Source organism: Littorina saxatilis, linkage group LG12 (genome assembly GCF_037325665.1).
Source record: "Littorina saxatilis isolate snail1 linkage group LG12, US_GU_Lsax_2.0, whole genome shotgun sequence".
NCBI classification, from domain to species: Eukaryota; Metazoa; Mollusca; class Gastropoda; order Littorinimorpha; family Littorinidae; genus Littorina; species Littorina saxatilis.
The window spans coordinates 70959260-70984259 of record NC_090256.1 but is presented as its reverse complement, the minus strand read 5'-3'; the positions used below and the strand labels follow the sequence as shown (position 1 = coordinate 70984259).

General features: G+C 44.7%; 1 protein-coding gene across 1 annotated transcript in view; it reads left to right on the top strand.

Moving 5' to 3' along the window:
* LOC138983190 (uncharacterized) overlaps positions 1 to 25000 on the top strand; it is a 41072-nt gene that overhangs the window by 3056 nt on the left and 13016 nt on the right. The window contains exons 2-10 of the mRNA XM_070356600.1: positions 4984 to 5094; positions 7400 to 7534; positions 8836 to 8886; positions 10065 to 10172; positions 13716 to 13850; positions 19287 to 19392; positions 20168 to 20174; positions 20402 to 20470; positions 20976 to 21072. Of these exons, the coding sequence (XP_070212701.1) occupies positions 4984 to 5094; positions 7400 to 7534; positions 8836 to 8886; positions 10065 to 10172; positions 13716 to 13850; positions 19287 to 19392; positions 20168 to 20174; positions 20402 to 20470; positions 20976 to 21072 (819 nt within the window). The remainder of the gene's footprint in view (positions 1 to 4983; positions 5095 to 7399; positions 7535 to 8835; positions 8887 to 10064; positions 10173 to 13715; positions 13851 to 19286; positions 19393 to 20167; positions 20175 to 20401; positions 20471 to 20975; positions 21073 to 25000) is intronic.

Sequence of the window (25000 nt, the reverse complement as noted above, 5' to 3'; positions counted from 1 at the left end):
ACGGAATATGCGCGATATAAGCCTCATTGATTGATTGATTGAAGTAATCCCACACTTTGAAGTAAATTACTTCAAAGTGTGGGGATGTGCCCCACACTTTGAAGTAAACCCATTTTTTACTTCAAAGTGTGGGGGGATCTTCCCACACTTTGAAGTAAACTCAGTTTTTACTTCAAAGTGTGGGGGGATCTTCCCACACTTTGAAGTAACTTACTTCAAAGCGTGGGACTTTTGCATCGCCTGTTTGAGCCTCATGATTTTGTCCAAAAAAATGGCAAAGTCTTTTGGATGAGTGAACAGAAAAAGTGAGCGAGCCAAGAAACATAGGGATGTTTGTTATCAGGCTTTAAAGGCATATGTACTCGATGACTATACACGCTAATTGCTTTACCAACAGCTGGAGACATGCTAAATTAAGTTCCCTGCAAAATATTGTGGTCTAGGACCCCTTCAATGTTGAGATATGTTAATTTTCATTTTGATCTGGATCGTCCTATTTATAGATTTGGCAACACATGTAACGTTGATGCAAGGGAGCTAACACCGCGGCTTTGTTGACATCCTCACTTTTTCAGAGGCTAGAACAAGCTGTAATGCATGTATTATGGTCCGCGCATGGTGACATATCGTCATTATATGGTCTTATGGTGCGTTTGACATCGATTATGGGCAAACTACACTTTGTAAACACGGGAGCGCGTACATATGCCTTTAAGCAATGTCCCATTGTTGAGTATGACGAAAACTCGTGGTGACGATTTTAAAACATGTTGGGTCACGCATGGTCCAACCTTACATGGTCCAACCTTACATGGTCCAACCTTACATGGTCCAACCTTACATGGTCCAATCTTACATGGTCCAACCTTACATGGTCCAATCGTGCATGGTCCAATCTTACATGGTCCAATCTTACATGGTCCAACCTTACATGGTCCAATCTTACATGGTCCAACCTTGCATGGTCCAACCTTGCATGGTCCAATCTTACATGGTCCAATCTTACATGGTCCAACCTTACATGGTCCAATCTTACATGGTCCAACCTTGCATGGTCCAACCTTGCATGGTCCAACCTTACATGGACAACCTTACATGGTCCAACCTTACATGGTCTAACCTTACCATGTCCAACCTTACATGGTCCAATCTTACATGGTCCAACCTTACATGGTCCAATCTTACATGGTCCAATATTACATGGTCCAACCTTACATGGTCCAACCTTACATGGTGCAACCTTACATGGTCCAACCTTACATGGTCCAATCTTACATGGTCCAATCTTACATGGTCCAATCTTACATGGTCCAATAATATATATGGACCATGTAAGATTGGACCATGTAAGGTTGGACCATGTAATGTTGGACCATGTAAGGTTGGACCATGTAAGATTGGACCATGCGTGACCCAACATGTTTTAAAATCGTCATCACGAGTTTTCGTCACACTCAACAATGGGACATTGCTTAAAGCCATATGTACTCGATGACTATACACGCTAATTGCTTTACCCACAGCTGGAGACATGCTAAATTAAGTTCCCTGCAAGATATTGTGGTCTAGGACCCCTTAAATGTTGAGATATTTGAATTTTTATTTTGATCTAGATCGTCCTATTTATAGATTTGCCAACAGAGGTAGCGTTGACGCAAGGGAAATAACTCCGCGTCTTTGTTGACATCCTCACTTTTTCAGAGGCTAGAACAAGCTGTAATGCATGAATATGGTCCGCGCATGGCGACATATCGTCATTACATGGTCTTATGGTGCGTTTGACATCGATTATGGGCAAACTACACTTTGTAAACACGGGAGCGCGTACATATGCCTTTAAAGCCTGATAACAAACATCACTATGTTTCTTGGCTCGCTCACTTTTTCTGTTCACTCATCCAAAAGACTGCCATTTTTTTGACAAAATCATCAGGCTCAAACAGGCAATGCAAAAGTCCCACGCTTTGAAGTAAGTTACTTCAAAGTGTGGGAAGATCCCCCCACACTTTGAAGTAAAAACTGAGTTTACTTCAACGTGTGGGAAGATCCCCCCACACTTTGAAGTAAAAAAATGGGTTTACTTCAAAGTGTGGGGCACATCCACACACTTTGAAGTAATTTACTTCAAAGTGTGGGATTACTTCAAAGTGTGGTGCAACAGTCGTGCCGCGTCTGCTATTCAGTTCGCGGTAGGATTAGAAAAAAAAAATATATATATATACCAAACCGATGTCAAATACGAGCTGATTTGGTGAAATAAAGCACATTTCTACTTGCGAAACCCATCGAACAGCCATTAGGCTAAGCGAGAGAGTTCTCGTGATTGTTTTAATTAAAAAACTCATTCATAAAAACTAGAGACTTGGTTTCTGGTCAAAACGAATGATTAATCTGCTGTATCATTCGCTTGTCGGAAAGACAATCGGCCTACGCGCTCCTCTCTCAAATATGACCTTCTCTTGTCTACTGTCTCGGAAGATTTATTCTACTCCCAAATAGCACTTCTTTGCACCTCTTATGACTCCTTCGTCCTCTAGAATCCCGTACCCATACCAAATACGAGCTGATTTGGTGAAATAAAGCACATTTCTACTTGCAAAACCCATCGAGCAGCCATTTCCGGTGCTCGATCGCGGACATTTTCAGCTTTGAAGGATATTTACGGGCAAATATCAATCGCTCCCTGACTTTTTATGCATCGAGAAACACATTTAGTCATCGCTGAATCAGTAGCTTACCTTAAATCCCGACATAAATCAAACAATACCTAGAAAACAGACAAAACTTGCCTTCACACGTGTCATGAGCGGCATTCGGCTTCTGTTCGGCATTTGACCGGTTATCCCCCGTGCCCATGCGGTTCACGTTCCCACTGAGTGAATATTTAAAGGTTTGCTCTTCTTTCAGTATGTGACGTCACTTCCTTGGGGTAAATTCGGGGCAATGTTGACACGTCATCTTATCGGCGATGGTTCGACCCCCACGTCCGGCAAGGAATTAATTTGCTATAGCACTGTCTCGAAACTAACGCTATAGTCGGACAGAGTTGCGCCCCTGGAACGGCAGGTAGTTCCGGTTTGTGTTTGCAAAATGGAACCGCATGACAATCCGCCCTTCAACTTCTTTGCCCACGTAGTTTGAACAGCAGACACAGTAACGTTTCCCTCCACCACTTATCTTCTTCTCTCGTTCAGCCATTTTGGACGTTAACAAAACAACCGGAACTACCCGCCGACAGCGCCGCGGGATATGTCAGGGACGGACAACTCTTATCACTTTCGTTTTGAGACAATGATATAGACAACTGTATGCAGATTCTCCTCGGTGTCCAAACATCCCGTGTGCACACATGCGCACGAACAAGATGCCAAGATCACAGCAAGTTTAGGTCTCAGGCCTCGGAAAAAAAAGAATACACGCATGCAGGATTTTTTTTTTATAATAATGGGTAGCGCGATTCTGTTGCTGCACGCTATCCCCAGGGATAGCAGCCCAAATTTCCCTTTGGAATTCCCGAAGGACAATAAGATACCAAATACCAAATACCAAAACGAAATCTGACGGTGGGGTCGTTGGGGGTGGTGGCGGTTAGAGAGACGCACTTACATTACAGGTAATGTATGTGTGTTCACTCTTACGCAGACGACACTACACAATAGGTAGGGATTCCACCGAGGTTTTATTACTCCAGCAACAGGCATCGAATACAAGAGTCTGGTATAATCCTAAGATGGCGACTGCCAACACATCACGTGACCTCGCTTTTGTGCTCTTTGTAATCCTTGTCATTGGCATTTATTTTTAGCATCTATATATATATACGACTAGTGTCTGTCTGTCTGTCTGTCTGTCTGTTCGCGATGCACGGCCAAAGTTCTCGGTGGATCTTTTTCAAATTTGGACACCGTATTCAGCTACACCCCGGACACAACCTCATCGATGAGATATTTCAACACGTGCTCTCAGCGCGCAGCGCTGAACCGATTTTGGTTTTTCTGTTCATTTCACCATTCCCAGTAACTCTTCCTTATCTTCTCCAGTGTTTTGCGTTTATCTCCCTTCCTTCGTGTGGCGTCAATCCATATTCCCGTTACTACGTTACTATTTTTAGAAGGTCACTGCACGTTACTATTTTTAGAAGGTCTCCAGTGTATTGCCTGTTTATCTCCTTTCCTTCGTGCGCCGGCGAAGCCGGCGTACACCCGGCAGAGCCGGGTCCCGGGCGCAGCCTGGTATTCGGCTCTACTTCTTCCCGGCGAAGCCGGTACCCGGCGAAGCGGGTAATCATCTAGTCTATATATATATACGACTTGTGTGTGTGTGTGTGTGTGTGTGTGTGTGTGTGTGTGTGTGTGTGTGTGTGTGTGTGTGTGTGTTCGCGATGCACGGCCAAAGTTCTCGATGGATCTGCTTCAAATTTGGTGGGCATATTCAGGTAGACCCCGGACACAACCTGGTTGATGAGAATTTTCAACACGTGCTCTCAGCGCGCAGCGCTGAACCGATTTTGGTTTTTCTGTTCATCTTCCCAGATCCATTCCCAGGAACTCTTCCTTATCTTCTCCAGTGTTTTGCGTTTATCTCCCTTCCTTCGTGTGGCGTCAATCCATATTCCCGTTACTATTTTTAGAAGGTCACTGTCCACAACGCTCAATCCATATTCCCGTTACTATTTTTAGAAGGTCACTGTCCACAACGCTCCTTATCTTCTCCAGTGTTTTGCGCGTTTATCTCCCTTCCTTCGTGTGGCGTCAATCGCGTACGGTGCGCCACTCACCCGGCCAAGCCGGGTACCCGGCGAAGCCGGCGTACGGTGCGCCACTCACCCGGCGAAGCCGGGTACCCGGCGAAGCCGGGTATTCGGCTCTACTTCTTCCCGGCGAAGCCGGCTACCCGGCGAAGCGGGTATTCATCTAGTATTATACATATGACATCATTTCTAAACAGGCACCACTGTTTACTGTATGTATTTTTTACCTGCAGATTGCAAAGACAAGCTGGACAACTGTGCGATGTTTGGTGCCGACTCGTGTGGCGGGCAGTATGCCGACTGGGCCAAGGACAACTGCGCTCTCACCTGTAAATTCTGCACAGGTGAAAACCATTTTCAGGATTGTAGAATATTATTTACAAAGCTAGTTTGTTATGAAAAACCGTTAGTACCATGCAAGCTTTAAGCTAAAGGTAAGACCACTTTCCCTTCTTGTACATCTGAACACAATGCAGTCTCACTTTCCTTTTAAGTAACGGAAAATACAGGAAAAAAGTCAGAAAGACCACGAAGTCATCAGAGAGAGAGAGAGAGAGAGAGAGAGAGAGAGAGAGAGAGAGAGAGAGAGAGAGAGAGAGAGAGACAGACAGACAGACAGACAGACAAACAGACAGACAGACTACAGACAAACACAGACAGACAAACAGGCAGACAAACAGACCACAGACAAACAGACCACAGACAGAGAAACAGACAGACAGACAGACCACAGACAGACAAACAGACAGACAGAGACAGACCACAGACAGACCACAGACAAACAGACCACAGACAGAGAAACAGACAGACAGACCACAGACAGACAGACAAACAGACAGACAGACAGACAGACAGACAAACAGACAGACTGACAGACAGACACAGACAGACAGACAAACAGACAGACAGACAGACAGACAGACAGACAGACAGACAAACAGACAGACAGACCACAGACAGACAGACAGACAGACAAACAGACAGACAGACCACAGACAGACCACAGACAGACAAACAGACCACAGACAGACCACAGACAGACCGAATTAGAGACAGCTCGGAGATGACTGGGGGTGAGGTAAGGTGGGCTATAATATGAATGTAAGACAAGACGTAATTGCCTGCAGGGGTTGTCATGACGTCACCATCTGTTCCAAAAGAGAGACAAGTTTGCACAGTGTCGTAAAGCTTGTATGCTGCAGGTTGGGTTACACGTGTTTTCTTTATTTTTCAATTATTTCTGTTATTATCATTATTTTTCCTTTGAGTTCAAGTATTGATTTCGTCTATCACGCTGAGTTTTACCAGAATACGAGTGATGCAGCAGATGTTTTGATCGCTTTTGCGTTTTAATTTTGTCGTGCGCTCCTTTCCCTCCCCCATATCTTCCCGCCCTCCCCCGCTATCCCAGCCGTACCCCTCCCCCATATCTTCCCGCCCTCCCCCGCTATCCCAGCCGTACCCCTCCCCCATATCTTCCCGCCCTCCCCCGCTATCCCAGCCGTACCCCTCCCCCATATCTTCCCGCCCTCCCCCGCTATCCCAGCCGTACCCCTCCCCCATATCTTCCCGCCCTCCCCCGCTATCCCAGCCGTACCCCTCCCCCATATCTTCCCGCCCTCCCCCGCTATCCCAGCCGTACCCCTCCCCCATATCTTCCCGCCCTCCCCCGCTATCCCAGCCGTACCCTCCCCCATATCTTCCCGCCCTCCCCCGCTATCCCAGCCGTACCCCTCCCCCATATCTTCCCGCCCTCCCCCGCTATCCCAGCCGTACCCCTCCCCCATATCTTCCAGCCCTCCCCCGCTATCTCAGCCGTACCCCTCCCCCCCCACCTTGACCGGCCACGACCCCCCCCCCCCCCCACCACACACACACACACACACACCTCCAGCCCTCTGCTCTGTCTGTCTGACCTTGGCCCTGTTTTCGGCGTCAAAATATAGACATTTTGTGAGTTAACGTATCCTATCTTTCACAGAACGAAGCAAGAAAGACAGTCAGAAAGGAAATATGTAATACACGGAAAGAAAGAAAGACGTGACAGACAGAAATATCGTCTTCCTAGTTCAGTGAATTATCCCTTGCAGATTGTTCCCAAAGTGTTGATGGTACCTGTTTCCGTTCACACATAGATACCGCTTCTACTACGGTACGATGGAAAAGTGGCCGAGAGCGTGGCCAACCGTGGGCCAAACGTGGGAGGATAGATCTCCATGAGCGTGGTTTGGTCGGGGTGGGATCTGCTAGGTCGGGAAGCTGCACGCTCGTCATGCTGATTGTGAACTGCACAAAACGAGCGTAGCCGGGTCGTGGCGCAGTACAGTCGTGATAGTTTTTTTTAAAATTTGCCAAAGTGCTGGATTTTGACAGCGCTATGCCCCGAGTTGATAACTTTTTTTTAGATCGGGGATGATCGGAGTGGTCTTGGTAAGGACGTAGAGCTGTGTGAACGGGGCTGTGTGAACGGGGCCTTAGACGTGGTCGTGTTGTGTGCAGGACGTAGAGCTGTGTGAACGGGGCCTTAGACGTGGTCGTGTTGTGTGCAGGACGTAGAGCTGTGTGAACGGGGCCTTAGACGTGGTCGTGTTGTGTGCAGGACGTAGAGCTGTGTGAACGGGGCCTTATACGTGGCCGTGTTGTGTGCAGGACTGCCAACCACTGCCCCTCCGTGTGTCGACGTGCTGGACAACTGCGCGAGCTACGAGAACGGCGCGTGCACTGACCCGGCCTACGGGGGCTGGGCCAAGGCCAACTGTCGCCGCACCTGTCGCCTGTGCTCTGGTCAGTGGCCAACATGTCTAACGTCAACGTCTGTGTCAGTGTAGCCTACATGTCTAACGTCAACGTCTGTGTCAGTGTGGTCTGCATGTCTAACGTCATTGTCGGTGTCAGTGTGGTCTGCATGTCTAACGTCATTGTCTGTGTCAGTGTGGCCTGCATGTCTAACGTCATTGTCTGTGTCAGTGTGGCATGTATGTCTAATGTCATTGTCTGTGTCTGTGTGGCCTGCATGTCTAACGTCATTGTCTGTGTCAGTGTGGTCTGCATGTCTAACGTCATTGTCTGTGTCAGTGTGGCCTGCATGTCTAACGTCATTGTCTGTGTCAGTGTGGTCTGCATGTCTAACGTCATTGTCTGTGTCTGTGTGGCCTGCATGTCTAACGTCATTGTCTGTGTCAGTGTGGTCTGCATGTCTAACGTCAACGTCTGTTTCAGTGTGGCCTGCATGTCTAACGTCAACGTCTGTGCCGTTAGTGTGGGCTGCATGTCTAACGTCATTGTCTGTGTCAGTGTGGCCAGCATGTCTAACGTCATTGTCTGTGTCAGTGTAGCCTACATGTCTAACGTCAACGTCTGTGTCAGTGTGGCCTGCATGTCTAACGTCATTGTCTGTGTCAGTGTGGCCTGCATGTCTAACGTCATTGTCTGTGTCAGTGTGGCCTGCATGTCTAACGTCATTGTCTGTGTCAGTGTGGCATGTATGTCTAACGTCATTGTCTGTGTCAGTGTGGCCTGCATGTCTAACGTCATTGTCAGTGTCAGTGTGGCCTGCATGTCTAACGTCATTGTCTGTGTCAGTGTGGCCTGCATGTCTAACGTCATTGTCTGTGTCAGTGTGGCCTGCATGTCTAACGTCATTGTCAGTGTCAGTGTGGCCTGCATGTTTAACGTCATTGTCAGTGTCAGTGTGGCAGGCATGTCTAACGTCATTGTCTGTGTCAGTGTGGCCTGCTCACCTGTGTAGATAAGCAGTGTCTTAATCAAAGTGTTGCAGGTTGTGTCAATTTGGTTTGCTTTTTGTTTGTTCGTTTGTTTGTTTGCTTATTTGGTTGTTTTGTTGTTTGGTTAGTTAATGTGTGTTGGATGATTGGTTGCTTGTTTGATTTTTTGCTTGATTGCTTTTGACAATCAGTTTGTTTGTGTAGACAGTTGGATGCTCCAGCCTGTATATATTAGACACCTGAACTATGACTTAACGCGCATCGTGTGTCTGGTTATTTGGACCTCTAGGTGGTTTGTAAAACAGGTGGGTGGTCGCAAGATGAGAATAATCGTGCTGACCACAGCTGTGTGTTTTTCAGCCTCGATTCTTGCCCAGCTGGACGCGCTGACCACTACAATCCCTCCATCAAGTGAGTACTGGTGTACCTATTGTGAGGGCAATTAATACATCGCCAGAATTAATCATGTTCTGATACCATTACGCAATGCCGTATTGCGCATTGAGAAGGAATTTGCATGTCGTGGAATCGACAAGATTTCTCTATTTCTGATACCATAATTACTTTATTTTTATTTTTTATTTCGGGGGGGGGGGGGGAGGGTTGGGGGGGGGGGGGGAGAGGTATTTTGTATACTATTTTATTGTCCTTGGGGAATACACGATGTTGGGAAATAACTCTTGTCAGAACTGTCAGCGGTTTGGTAGAGTAAGAGCCCCTTTTACGGGGTCAAGCTTTTCAAAACGAGGCGAAGCAAGTACCACGCTTCCGATCGGCTTTTACCTGTGATCGGGACGAACAACTAACTCTGAAGTGTTTGCAGCGTGCGCTCAATATGATGCCCCTCTCTTTCAAAAATCAGCGTTCACGAGTTGATCGGAGTTCACGATTTGTTGCGGCAATGATCGCTGGCCCGTAGTGATCGCTCACAACGTTTTGATTGAGGTCACGTGGGTTTGGCTTGATGTCACGTGAGTTTAGGAAAACACACGTGCTTTGCGAACACATACACGTCCAGTGATTAACAAGCAATCGGCGGCTAATCGTGGCTCCGATGTGAATATTTTCATTGTGTTTATTCTGTGTCGGCAGAAATGCTCATGAGCAGAAATAATGTGTCTGTTCCCGTTATCACTGGTGTTAAAGCCCAAGTTCCTTGACATTGTGTTCCCAGGGAACAGAACTTTAACCACGCGCGGAAACATGATAAGGATCCGTATCAATGTAACTTTTGATAAACATGCAAAGATTTTATAGCTGACAGTTATGAAGGATGTCCTGAATTGAGTCCAAAGTCGAATTTGCCGAAAATGAAGTGCCACATCTTTGTGTAGCCAGCTTTATGAAGAAGTCTTCGCGAAGTCGACCCCTCCCGCCCCCCCCCCCCTCCCACCTCCCCCGAATTAATGAGAGGCAAAGCGTAGTACATGTTTTGTTCTTTGGGAATACGGCCACGAGGTAGCTCGGGGTGTAAGTGGTGGTGGTTTGGTTGTGTCTGTTCTTGTGCTTACTGATGTTAAGTGGTGGTGGTTTGGTTGTGTCTGTTCTTGTGCTTACTGATGTTAAGTGGTGGTGGTTTTTCTGTTCAGAGTGTGTAGACAAGCTGGACTGCCGCCTGTACACCAAGTCAGCCTGCAACGGTAGCTTTGAGCTGTGGGCCAAAGACAACTGCCCCAACTTCTGCGGTTTCTGCAGAGGTAAGACAGCACAAATATTTTCAATATTTCTTAGCTACGAACGGGACACAACTGAATGCAATCTAATTTATACAACACTGGAGATAGGACAATCATAGAAGTGTCCTTGTAACACTGCATCCATGCCGCACACCCCCGGACTGCCCGCTGCAGGACGATGAAAGACGGACGACCGGCGGCTCTGAAGATGATGGCGATTGTCGTACATGCCACAGGAATGGACGTCTGAAGAAGCAAACGAGGAAGAAGAAGAAGAAGAAGAAGAAGAAAAAGAAGAAGAAATGAACAATCATTCGGTGTCGCATCGTTTGGGTTGATGACGAAGCAATTACATAATTATCTTCCCGAGCGCCCTACACCATAATCACCTTGCTATATACGATATATAGAGTCATGTAGTACATGTTTTGTCGTGTACACTACATTGGGGTGTGCACGTTAAAGATCCCACGATTGACAAAAGGGTCTTTCCTGGCAAAATTGTATAGGCATAGATAACAAAAATGTCCACCAAAATACCCGTGTGACTTGGAATAATAGGCCGTGAAAAGTAGGATATGCGCCGAAATGGCTGCGATCTGCTGGTCGATGTGAATGCGTGATGTATTGTGTAAAAAATTCCATCTCACACGGCATAAATAGATCCCTGCGCCTTGAGTCCGAGTCTGGAGATACGCGCGCGATATAAGACTTGCATATAATGTGATCAATAACTGTAATTAGAAACTCATCTCACGATCATCACATACCAAGGAAAGATCAATTTACTTTGATAAGTACCCGGAGTACTGCTCAACCATTAACAACATGTTTGTTTGTCATGATGATGACTACAATATGTGATGTGATATGTTACGGGCCGGATGTAGGACTGGACTGTGCGGGCTGGGGGTGGTAATGAGGATGTTGGTAGAAAGGGAGTGGGTGGTAATGAGGATGTTGGTAGAAAGGGAGTGGGTGGTAATGAGAGGTGGTAGGGGTGCTGTCTTTGAGTCTAATCAAGTCTGCCAGGAGTATCTAGATCTGGGATGGGTATATTTTTTTCTTCCAATTAATGACGGCGACAAATTTGCCGTGGTCAGTGTGATAATGTGTATGGCGTTGCTGATAAGTGATGTCTTCCTGCCAAAGTGTGGTCAGTGTACGTATTAGTGTTACCACACACACACACACACACACACACACACACACACACACACACACACACACACACACACACACACACACACGCACACACACATACACACACACACACACATACACACACACACACACACGCACATACATACACAATAAATTCTAAAAATAGAAACTGGAAGACATCATAACATCCAAAGAGAAAATCGTTTGTGTATGATATGTAACATTGTTGAAGATGAATATCATCTTCTGGATGAATGCGTAAAATTCCATGAAAGTAGAGAAAAGTTTAAAAAAGACGTGACTAATATTGATGTAGATTATATTAATTATAAACCAAGTGAAATATTTATGGACAAAGATGTTCAAATATGTCTCGGAAGATTTGTCGCAGAATGCTTTAGAATTCATAGCAATGTGTCAATAACCTTTGTGTAAGTGCATGTGCTAACAAACTGAATTACAGCTGGTTACTGTCCATCAGAGCTGTACTGCACGCGCACTCATCCGCTCGTTCCATTCTTATCAGTCACTCAAACAAATTAAATGTCCACACCAGCTGTTTGCAGTTAAGGTCCACGTAAAGTTAAATGTTATTGAATTAAATTAAAGCTTTTTATGATTTTAACTTTTGTGAAAAATCATAGCAATTTCAAAATCAATTTTCCAAAACATATTTTAATTTACAAAAAACATGAAAAAGTTTAGCATCAAATTATAGCACAGCAGGGCACTGCTGGCCGATTGTCTCCCCTGCCCTTCTGTTGGGTCAACAAAGGGGCCTTTGGTTTGAGGACAATAAACATTTGTTCTTGTTCTTGTTCTTGTTCTTGTACACACATACACACACACTAACACGCACACACTAACACGCACACAAACACGCACACTCACACACACACACACTCAGACACACACACACACACACACACATACACACACACAAACACACATGCACGCACAACACACACAAACACACACACAAACACACACACACACACACACACCCACACACACACACACACACACACACACACACACACACACACACACACACACACACACACACACGCAGAGTGGCAAGAATTATAATGTGACAGTGCTCTTTCTGCAGAGGAGCTGTTAATATTTTGTGTGCAGCCGACGTTCCGCAGAACTCCGAGGCATCTGAAAGACTCCTCCGTACAGACATGTGTAACGTCTTGGGAGCCTATGTTTCATTGCAGGCGCCCCCACGACTGCTAAACCGTGTCTGGATACGCGGCCTAACTGCTCAGCATGTGTAACGTCCTGGGAGCCTCGATATCTGTTTCATTGCAGGCGCCCCCACGACTGCTAAACCGTGTCTGGATACGCGGCCTAACTGCTCAGCATGTGTAACGTCCTGGGAGCCTCTGTTTCATTGCAGGCGCCCCCACGACTGCTAAACCGTGCCTGGACGCGCGGCCCAACTGCGCCATGTACGCGAAAGACATGTGCAACAACGCGGCTTATAAGATCTGGGTGGACGATAACTGCGCGCAGTACTGCGGGAGATGTTCCGGTAACCTTGACCTTGGGCACGCCCTGCCCCCACTCCCCACCTAGCTGTCTGCCCTCCTTCTCCCCCCCCCCCCCCCCCCCCCCAGACTTGACATTTTTCTTCTGTTTTCAATAGCCAGGGTCGACAAACTCCTGTCTGTGGTGCTGTGGATGGTGGTCCGTTTTCTGCAGTGTTTCGTCAACACTCTTTTTGCTCTTCTTTGTTTCGAGTTTGGTGCCTGGCTCCGATTCTTCCACGACTCGTGGGCTTTGGTACTTCAACTGACACTCCGAGAACTGACCGTCTCCCACTTTCAGTCTCGTGGGCTTTGGTACTTCAACTGACACTCCGAGAACTGACTGTCTCCCACTTTCAGTCTCGTGGGCTTTGGTACTTCAACTGACACTCCGGGAACTGACTGTCTCCCACTTTCAGTCTCGTGGGCTTTGGTACTTCAACTGACACTCCGGGAACTGACTGTCTCCCACTTTCAGTCTCGTGGGCTTTGGTACTTCAACTGACACTCCGGGAACTGACTGTCTCCCACTTTCAGTCTCGTGGGCTTTGGTACTTCAACTGACACTCCGGGAACTGACTGTCTCCCACTTTGAGTCTTGTCCCCGTGCCGGGCTCCTCCCCCACCCCACCTCCACCCCTCCCCCTTTCCCTCTTTCTGTTGCATGAGCACAAGTCGGGGACAGGTTGAACACCATGACGAGGCTCCTGGGACCTCAAATATATATCCCCCCCCCCCCTTCTCCAACTTCACCCACATCCACCCCCCCCCCCCCTTCCTGTCTTCTTGTTGCATGACTCTACTCTCTGTCTTTTGTCTTTTCATTTCCCAACTGTGTAACATCCGGGGCTGTTGGTGGTGTCAGGACTGCCCACCACTGCGCCACCGTGTCAGGACACCAGGCCCAACTGTAGCGGCTACGATAAGGACTTGTGCACCAATGATCAGTACCGCATCTGGGCCGAGAAGAACTGCCGGAAGTTCTGCAACTTCTGTGCTGGTAGCTAAGCTTGTGGTTGATCACGAAATCCTCGCTGCTGTTTTGTTGGCCGGTCTTATATATTGCTCTCTGGAGTCCTTTGTTTGCCGCGTTTTACATTAAGTCAAGTTTTGATTTCTTTTTTACCACAGTCCCACATTCTACCCGAGCTTAAAATTGGCTTTCTTTTATCGCGAATTTTTGTTGTACGTAAACTAGTGGCTACTTCGTCGCTTTGCTGTTTGCCTGTCTCCTTATTGCCCTCTTAAGTCTTATGTTTGCTGCTTTTTACATTTAGTCAAGTTTTGACTAAATGTTTTAACGTAGAGGGGGGAATCGAGACGAGGGTTGTGGTGTATGTGTGTGTGTGTGTGTGTGTGTGTGTCTGTCTGTCTGTCTGTCTGTCTGTCTGTCTGTGTGTGTGTGTAGAGCGATTCAGACCAAACTACTGGACCGATCTTTATGAAATTTGACATGAGAGTTCCTGGGAATGATATCCCCGGACGTTTTTTTCTTTTTTTCGATAAATACCTTTGATGACGTCATATCCGGCTTTTTGTAAAAGTTGAGGCGGCACTATCACACCCTCATTTTTCAATCAAATTGATTGAAATTTTGGCCAAGCAATCTTCGACAAAGGCCGGACTTCGGTATTGCATTTCAGCTTGGTGGCTTAAAAATTAATTAATGACTTTGGTCATTAAAAATCTGAAAATTGTAAAAAAAAAAAAATTTTTTTTAAAGCGATCCAACTTTACGTTTATCTTATTTTTCATCATTTTCTGATTCCAAAAACATATAAATATGTTATATTCGGATTAAAAAGAAGCTCTGAAAATTAAAAATATAAAAATTATTATTAAAATAAAATTTCCGAAATCGATTTAAAAACAATTTCATCTTCATCCTTGTGGGTTCCTGATTCCAAAAACATATAGATGTGATATGTTTGGATTAAAAACACGCTCAGAAAGTTAAAAAGAATAGAGATAAAGAAAAGCGTGCTATCCTTCTCAGCGCAACTACTACCCCGCTCTTCTTGTCAATTTCACTGCCTGTGCATCGAGCGGTGGACTGACGATGCTACGAGTATACGCTCTTGCTGTAAAAATGCAGTGAGTTCAGTTTCATTCTGTTAGTTCGACAGCTTGACTAAATGTTGTAATTTCGCCTTACGCGACTTATTGTTTATTGTCTGCCACAGTTTAAAATTGGCTTACCTGTATCACTAATATTTAGTACACGCTAACTATCGGGTAGTTGTCACGTCATCCTAAAGATTCATTCCTGTCCTTGCCTGACTGTGGTCTGTGCACAGCGAGATTAGTATATTTTCTCAAACGCAGTGGCTGTACGCACTCCCAGTGTATTATCTCCCTGGATTATCTCCCTGTATACACTCCGACAATGAAAATAACTTCCGATCCAATGTAAAGCCTTAGCGGATCATTCATGATTTACACGATGGACAAATTTACACCGAAAAGAACAAAGATGTCCTTAAACTCATGATATTACCTCCCTTTATGCAGCTGTTTCGAACAAAGATGTCCTTAAACTCGTGATATTACCTCCCTTTATGCAGCTGTTTCGAACAAAGATGTCCTTAAACTCATGATGTTACCTCCCTTTATGCAGCTGTTTCGAACAAAGACTTGAAGGATCATGTAAACGCATTGCACATTTTGGCTGGACATTCATATTGACTGACCCACTGGTCTGGACATTCATATTGACTGACCCACTGCTCTGGACATTCATATTGACTGACCCACCGGTCTGGACATTCATATTGACTGACCCACTGGTCTGGACATTCATATTGACTGACCCACTGGTCTGGACATTCATATTGACTGACCCACTGGTCTGGACATTCATATTGACTGACCCACCGGTCTGGACATTCATATTGACTGACCCACTGGTCTGGACATTCATATTGACCCACTGACTGCCAGTGATATTTAATGAAAAAAACATGAAAAGCACCCATGGTGTCGCTTTAACGTACGGAATACGTCTTATTGCTGTTGAGGGTTTTAAATATAATAAATATGCTCCTTGAGAATGTGTGAGGTGTTTTTTAAATAGACTAACGTATAACAAACATCCGCATCCACGTGCTCTGTTATTGCTACCAGCAGATTTACACGTTTAGACAACGGCTTTTCATCTTCCGTGCTAAGTTTACATCGAAAATGCGCACAACAGCTTGCGTTTTGCTTTACTTCTGCATCTGCACCAATTTTGCTTCAATTTTGCAAACATTGCTTCGCTTGCGACCGTCACAAAGCACGACCTGGTTCTGCCAAGCTTTTTTTGTTTATATTTTGCTACGCTTGCGACTTGCTTCCATCCGGTAAGTGATATTTCAATTCAACTTTTCGTGAAACTTCTGCTAGACGCGTGTTTGTCAGTGTGTTTGTAAGTGTATGTGTGCAGGGGGAGGTGTGTGTGTGTGTGTGTGTGTGTGTGTGAGTGTGTGTGTGTGTGTGTGTGTGTGTGTGTGTGTGTGTGTGTGTGTGTGAGTATGTGTGTGTGTGTTTGAACGTGTGTGTGTGTGTGGGGGGGGGGGGGGTGTAGGAGTGCGAGTGTATGTGCGTGCGTGCGTGCATGTGTGTGTGCGTGCATGTGTGTATGTGTGTGTGTCAGTGTCTGTGTGTGTCTCTGTTTGTCTGTGTATGTGTTCGTGTGTGTGTGTGTGTGTGTGTGTTCGTGTGTTCGTGTGTGTGTGTGTGCGTGTGTGTGTGTGCGTGTGTGTGTGTGTGTGTGTGTGTGTGTGTGTGTGTTTGAACGTGTGTGTTGGGGGGTGGGGTGTACGTGGGTTTACATCGACCTGTTTCTTTGTCTCCCCGTATGCATACTCACTCCTCTGTATATCAGATAATGTGTAACCTATTCAACTGCTCAGCCTTACGCTAGAAAGCGTAAATCAATATTACCAGCTATTGTGTTTTCAGCGTAGCAATAGGGCCCGATATTTAGACGAGACAAGTATAATGCCGACGAGTCGAAGACGAGTCGCATTATATTTGTTCGCGTCTAAATATCGGACCCTATTGCTACGATGAAAACACAATAGCATTTATATAGCTATTCTGACATTAAATTCTGTGTTAAAATCATGTTTTTGTCAGCAACAAGTACCAGAATGGTCCATGTCGTTGAATGCAGACGACGGTTCCCTTTGCGCATGAAGCCACGGAAATAACCGAACATTGAAAAACCCACGGACATGTATAACGGAGAAAACTCGAGATAACCGGATGTTTAGCATTACGTCAATATGCTAGGAATCATATGACGTCATGACGTATCATGCTTGCCTACGTAGGGGAAGGGAGGGCAAGTCGACCCCTCTAACGAATGCAGCTTATACCTCTCGTCTTTTAAAAAAAAAATATTGTTTTTGTTGTAAAACCTGGTGTGTTCTCTTTCGTGTAAGCGTTGTGTGGAATATGAACGATCCAACTGGCACGGTTTTTAAATAAAATATAAAAGAAAAAAATCCTGAAGCATGGACGACTTGCCCTCCATGGAGGGCAACTCGTCCATGGGGGGCGGGTAATTCGTCCAGGTGGAAAAGGTTGTTCATATTACCCAATAGCATCACCTCGACATATAAAATTGACTGAAGTAACTTTTCTGTGTCAGTTTTGTTAATCGGAAGTGAGAATGACGTCATAATGAGTCGGCCTACGTCAGAAGTCGATCGACGTCTTGGCTATGCAGGGAGGGTGAGTATTTGAAGGGATAGATGTTCAAACATCTATACTTATTAGTTGCTCTGGTTCAAAGCGAAGCAAATGGGAAAATATATTTACAAATTGGACTTGTAATTGATTTGTGTCGCCCTTTTCAGGTTGCGTGAACGTGAAATAGTTTAATAGGCCTACTAGTATACGCGCACTTCCAATGACGGGAAAGCGCACCCCCTCCTCTCTCTCTCTCTCTGTCTCTGTCTCTCTCTCTGTCTCTCTCTCTCTCTCTGTCTCTCATGCACTCACACACACACACACACCCACTCGCACACCCACATACACACACACACCGCATAGTGATAACCTTGCACCTACACATACACACGCGCGTGCACTTAATTTAAATCAACAATACGTCAATTTGGCTGTTAAAAATAAATAATAACATAAAAGAGTGTGCATTATAACAGTCCATCTTTGAGATGAAAGAGTCTACACAGACGAGAGAGTGATATGGACCCATAGTCGGGTATTGTGACCCGGGTCGAGTTACACGACAAAGGGGGGGACGAATTACCCGATCATGGTACTCGCTGAACATTGCTATTTACCATTGCTCCTGGGATAGCCTGAGATCTATAACTTTCGACTAGTTGTTATGAAAGCCATAGCTTTTTTGCAGATCTGGTGCATTATACGAATCAGCGGCTCCCATGCACTGACTGTGTTGTTTTTTCGTGCAACAATTTTAGAGTGGAAACCATCAAAATTGACAAAGACTTACCGCTTTGCTGGGCCCGTTTTTTTCGACATTTTTTTTTCTTCAACTGATTCAGGTTGGGTAACTCTGGCTTATGAAATCGATGATAATCACCCCTGCAGTGTCATGTTCTCAAAATCGAGGGGGGACGACATACCCGAGGGGGTCGACTTGCCCTCCCTTCCCCTATATTGCATGTTCGAAAGTCTGACTTCTGTTGGGAATTCGCGTGGTGAAGACTGCGGTAAATCTGTAGATGATAAGAGAACAAGGATTGTCTCGGAAGAAACGACTAAATGTTTCAGACCTGTAACTTCATTCCAACATTGCACTATCCAACGGACGTTCTATGTGACAGAAGAGTTTGCTGATTTTGTGTTAAACATTGGAGAGATCGTCTGCTAGAATCAGAGATAGGTCGCTTCAGATGAGATAGCAGCTTCTGGAAATGTGCAAGGTTTGTTGCCTGTTAAAGAACTGGATTTTACACGTAATGTATGTCATGTACAGTAAGCAACAACAAAAACACACACAAAGCAAATGGCATCGTCTGTCGACTAGTCACAGAAACAAACCTGGCGAGGTATGCGTGTACTTTATACACGTGGAAGAAACCGGAACCATGCGTCTTTGTTATCGACAATATGCTTTTGGATATTGAGTAAAATGGCCGACTTCCGCCGCATTATGCTTTGATGATCGAAAGAGACCATCCAATCACAGCCCCCGAATTCCCCCACGTCAGTGTTCATCAGAATAGCTATATATATATAGCTTCCGCTAATTTTGATATGTTGAACAGTTTTCATATTTTGAAGTTCACATTTCTCAACCTACATCCCGCCATGCAATATTCAGCAACATTGTTTGAGCTTTCACTACAGGTATTAACTTTGTCAGGTCTTCGTAAACACGTTGTGAACTTCAGCAACATTTTGTTTAAACCAAATATGGTTTGCTACTGTTTAACATGCTGTATGTGTTACCTTGCAGGTGGTAGCGGGCCAGCAGCCAGCACGGCACCAGGCGGAGGAATGCACCCCCTCACACCCCCTCCCGTTGGACACTTCCCCACCCCACCGCCCCTCCCGGCCCGAAAGTAGACAAGAGGAGCTGCAAGCACAAATCATCGATCCATCCCTGGTTTTGAGATCTTTGATGAAATCCGTGCTTTGCCTGCTTTCTTTGTAGAGAAGGGTGTTTAGAACTCATACACGCACGCATATACATATGCATACAGGCAGACACACACACACACACACACACACACACACAGACACACACACTTTGTAGACATAATTGACAGCACTTGACAGTACTTTTTTTGAGAACCTTGTATTACGAATGCTGACTAACAAAGCTAGTGATATCCACAAGCGTTTTGAGATGTCAACTGGTATTGAATAATAAATACTGGTACTGGCACACGTGTGTGAGTAAAAGACCTACTAGTCAGTATTCTCGTGGAGTCCTTAGAATGCCAAATAAATCTTTCAATTCAAAGGGGTCTTGTGTTCTTTTGATCATCGACCGCTATTTGTCTCCGTGAGCGACTGACGCATCACCATGAGATAGAAAGAGAGACTGACGGACAGACAGAGAGAGGAAGCGACAGAACGAGGGAGAGATAAGAGAGAGAGAGGGGGTGCGTGCGTGCGTGCGTGTGAGTGTGTGTGTGTGTGTGTGTGTCACTGTGACTTCGTTGTATGTGCATTACTGTCACTATGTCTGTGTATGTATGGCATTGTCCAGTTTATATTTTTGACCTAAAGAAAATCTAGTTTTCACATCATACTTTCTTTATTAGCCTACATTGCGACACTACTGTTATTAACTGAATCATAATCATTAATTTTTTAAACATTATTCAACAGATGTCAGGTGAGTACATAACAGCCCTGTTAGAAATGATAAAGAATAGTGCTTCAATTATTTCTTTATTAGATTAATTGACTTATTCATTTTTCGAGTGACTGAGTGACTGAGTGAGTGATTGCATGCTTACTTGCTCAACCTTTCCTCTGAGCTCAGGTACAAACAAACAATGGGGGATGTGTGTGGAAATGATAACATATGTGGTTGTGATTAGTTTGTGATACATATTTCAGGAGGAAGCCCTAACCAGCCCACCCCGCCACCATACAACACCCCTCCTCCGCTACCTGGTCGTCGCTAAGGTACTCGCACACGCGCACGCACGCAAGCACACACACACACACACCACACACACACACACCACACACACACGCAAACACACCACACACACACGCAAACACACCACACACACACACCACACACACACACACATGCAAACACACCACACACACACACCACACACACACACACACACGCAAACACACACACACATGCTCGCACGCACGCAATTCTCACACACACACACGCACACACACACACACACACTCACACATAAAGAAAAGGTAGTTATTGGTTTTATAAAAATTCCATAAGCATTTTATAAACACACACACACACACACACACCACACACACACACACACCACACACACAAATATAGAAGAGGAAAAACCCAACACCTGATCTTTTTGAGGGGGCTTTTTGTGTTGTTAGTTCTCTGACAGAAAAATTCAGAGATGGCAGACAGAGAGAAAGTCGCATGCCCATCATCCTTTGTTTCTACAACACTTCCGTGTCTGTGTTTCAGAAGCTGGCAGTCACGACATTGATCGAGAAACACAAACTGATTGCCGCTGCTGAACGAATTCAAGAAAAACAGGACTTCCTTGTCACTTGCTTTTCACGTGCGCGATTTGATGTAACCTTGTCGTAAGGTACCCTGTAACCGCCAAATATTTAGGAAACCCACACCCTTTACTTTTCCCCAAATAATGTGAACAGGGCATAGTATCAAGTAATAGCATAGTATATACAGAGACACACCCGTTAAAACATGTTCAGTCCAAGCGACCAAATCTATCCATGTTTCAAGCTTTGTACAGTGTAATTGTCCGCCAAATCTGACCTTATACTGATTTTAAGAGCACGTCCAAAACTATAGATCGTTCCGCTCCTTTGATTTCATGCATGTATGCCGTATTGTTATTCGAAATTCTTGAATTAACAAAAAAGTGTTTGAACCAAATACATGTATATCCATTTTAACAAGGAACTGCCCCCGACAGGATGTAGCACTGAGTGAATTGCCATCACCGTTTCGCGTTTGGTGGAAAAGTTGGTGTGCAAGAACTAAGGGTGGATGGGCGCTTACAGGATACTTTACGGTATTTACAGAAAGTCCGTCATGTTGTGCACCTGTCAAAGAGAAAGATATAACTGTCACCGTCACCGTCGTTGTGTCCTTGATCTGAGTGTGATGTTATTTGTGGTGATTAAAAAAAGAAACCAAATAGCCTACAACAGTAAAACAAAACAATAGATGCTTAATAAAGAAACAAATACAACTGCACAATGTAACGGGCACACACAACAAATTGAACAAAGACTCTGTCTCTGTCTGTCTGTCTGTCTGTCTGTCTGTCTGTCTGTCTGTCTTTCTCTGTCTGTCTGTCTGTCTGTCTGTCTTTCTCTGTCTGTCTGTCTGTCTCTCTGTCTCTCTCTCTATACATATTTCTTTCTCTCTCTCTCTCTCTTTCTTCCTCTCTCTCTCTCTCTCTCTCTTCCTCTGTCTCTCTCTCTCTTTCTCTTCCTCTGTCTCTCTCTCTCTCTCTTTCTCTCTCTTTCTTCCTCTCTCTGTCTCTCTCTCTGTCTCTCTCTCTCTCTCTCTCTCTCTCTCTCTCTCTCTCTCTCTCTCTCTCTCTCTCTCTCTCTCTCTCTCGCTCTGTCTTTCTGTCTGTCTGACTCCTCTCTCTTTTTCACTCTGTCTCCCCCTATTTCTCTCTCGCTCTCTCCTTACATGTTCATGCCGTGTGCCGTCGACAAAGCTGCGTTCTCAAAATCTAAGGTTTATCATTTGTCCTCGGGGTTTTGCCTTTAAATCTTCAATCAATCAATCAATATGAGGCTTATATCGCGCGTATTCCGTGGGTACAGTTCTAAGCGCAGGGATTTTTTTTATTTAAATTTTTGTTTTTAATGCAATTTATATCGCGCACATATTCAAGGCGCAGGGATTTATTTATGCCGTGTGAGATGGAATTTTTTTTACACAATACATCACGCATTCACATCGGCCAGCAGATCGCAGCCATTTCGGCGCATATCCTACTTTTCACGGCCTATTATTCCAAGTCACACGGGTATTTTGGTGGACATTTTTATCTATGCCTATACAATTTTTCCAGGAAAGACCCTTTTGTCAATCGTGGGATCTTTAACGTGCACACCCCAATGTGGTGTACACGAAGGGACCTCGGTTTTTCGTCTCATCCAAAAGACTAGCACTTGAACCCACCACCTAGGTTAGGAAAGGGGGGAGACAATTGCTAACGCCCAGGGTCGAACTCGCAACCTCTCGCAACCTCTCGCTTCCGAGCGCAAGTGCGTTACCACTCGGCCACACAATCTTACAATGAATTGCTGAGGATTGTGATTTGAATATAAAGTCAATTACAATTGAAACTCGCTTAAACTCTCCGAATCAGCAAGGCATTTAGTGCTGAAGCTCTCAGGACACAAGACAAACTTGCACATTGTTGGGGCTACCATAACTTTTTAAATTAATAAAAAAGAAGAAAAGAGAACATACTTCATTGAATGTGCACAGTTTCCTTCTCAGTGTTTATCATATTTATTGCCTCCCTTCAATTGTATTTGTGAAAAACTCTGGTAAACTAAAAGACTCCCAGTTCAAAGCAGTGCAATCAAGAAAAGTAGATAGATAAAACTGGAAGAGACCTTTATTTTGGAGGATAACACTATGCAATGTTACTGTTTTAATTAAAATAGCTTCAAATTATCTGCCTTTAGCAAACACTTTTTTCCTCAAAATGTGCTGACACTTAGGGGCAGTCATAGGCGTGTACCAAGGGAGAAAATATTGCAAACAGTCACAGATATATATGTACAATGTAATTGCAAATATAGCACACACACACACACACACACACACACACACACACACACACACACACACACACACACACACACAAAGTTTTGTATCTTTTTTAGTGAAATTTTAAACTGTTAGTAAATGAGATGCGTTTTCTTGTGTTTTAAACCGTCTGACACTGCCAGGCAATTTTCCTTGGTTTTAAAAAGACAGTAAAATCTGTGATTCTTGATTTTTGAGTCACCAGTTCGTCTCATGCCTTGGTTATCACCAATGTGATGTGCTTTGCTTCTAGTTACTGTGCAAGATGTTTGTTATGTAAAATAAACACACACATAATAATACAAGAGAACTTTCCAAATAAAATCTATCATAGGGATTTAGAATGAAAAATGCCAGATTTATTAATTCTAAAAGACTTTGAGACAAACTCAGAAATGAAATAAACACCTCACGAAACACTTATGAATCTCAACTGCAAAGCTTTGCCCACCTACACGCTCGACTTAAGACTACTTGCAGATTTAAAAACAAATAGCATTCCGTGTCTACAAGGATAACATACAAAGCTAACACAAGTTTCGTAATGCATCAATGTTTAAATATTGTTGAAGAAAAATAACTTGTAGTACGTGTATGCACGCTAACTGAGGAAGCAACAACAACATGCCTTGGTCATGAATACATCTACCACTGCTGCAACATAAATAAAACAAGACTTCAAAACGAGGAGGAGAAGAAGAAGAAGAAGAAGAAGAACAACAACAACAACAACAACAACAACAACAACAACAACAACAACAACAGATCAAAACAATATGACTTCTGTTCCAACGTGATTAAAGAACGCAGGTGCGTCATATGCTCCAACGTTTAGTCAAACCAGACACCGATAATTTGTATTTGTCAGGTAACTATTGTGAACCTTCATTTTATCGCCCCTTTGGGTCAATCGGTGCAGACCCTCAAAAACAACCCTCAAACACCGGATCTATTTTCAGCGTGATATCAGGTTCACGTTAGTATGGTCACACATATAATTCAACGTTTTACCTTGGCATCAGACTGTATGGCCTGTGTTCATAGTTGTTGGCCAAGAAAAGTTAGTAACCTATCTATCTATGAGTCTGCTCGACATTAGCGACAGACGACAGTCTTAGAATGTCCATGATAAGCGGTCACACGTCTTGTAGCACTAAGCATCCCCCTGTGGTTCGAATCCCTGTGCAGCTAGGATATTGGTGCGGTAGCTTGCGGGAAAGGATGTGGCTTTGTGGTTACAACGCACTAGTAGCGAAACACTTGGAAGTGGTGACAGACAGGAGCCAGATAGTGGAGAAAGTAAAGGACATGAGAGAGAGAGAGAGAGAGAGAGGGAGAGAGAGAGAGAGAGAGAGAGAGAGAGAGAGAGAGAGAGAGAGAGAGAGAGAGAGAGAGAGAGAGAGAGAGAAAGAGAAAGAGAGAGAACGAGAGAACGAGAGAGAGAGAGAGAGAGAGAGATGATGATGATGATGGAACTTTATTTTTCAAGGATAGAGGTTTAAGGCGACGCCTTTTCTTACAACCGGTCCTTACTTCTAATACAAATATCTAATAAATGATAAACAAGTAAAGCAACATGACAAATAAACAAAGTAAACGAACGAACCAGCAAACAATCGACAAGTAAGCAAACAAGCAAATAAACATAAACAATAAAATGGCAAAGTAAGCAACATACA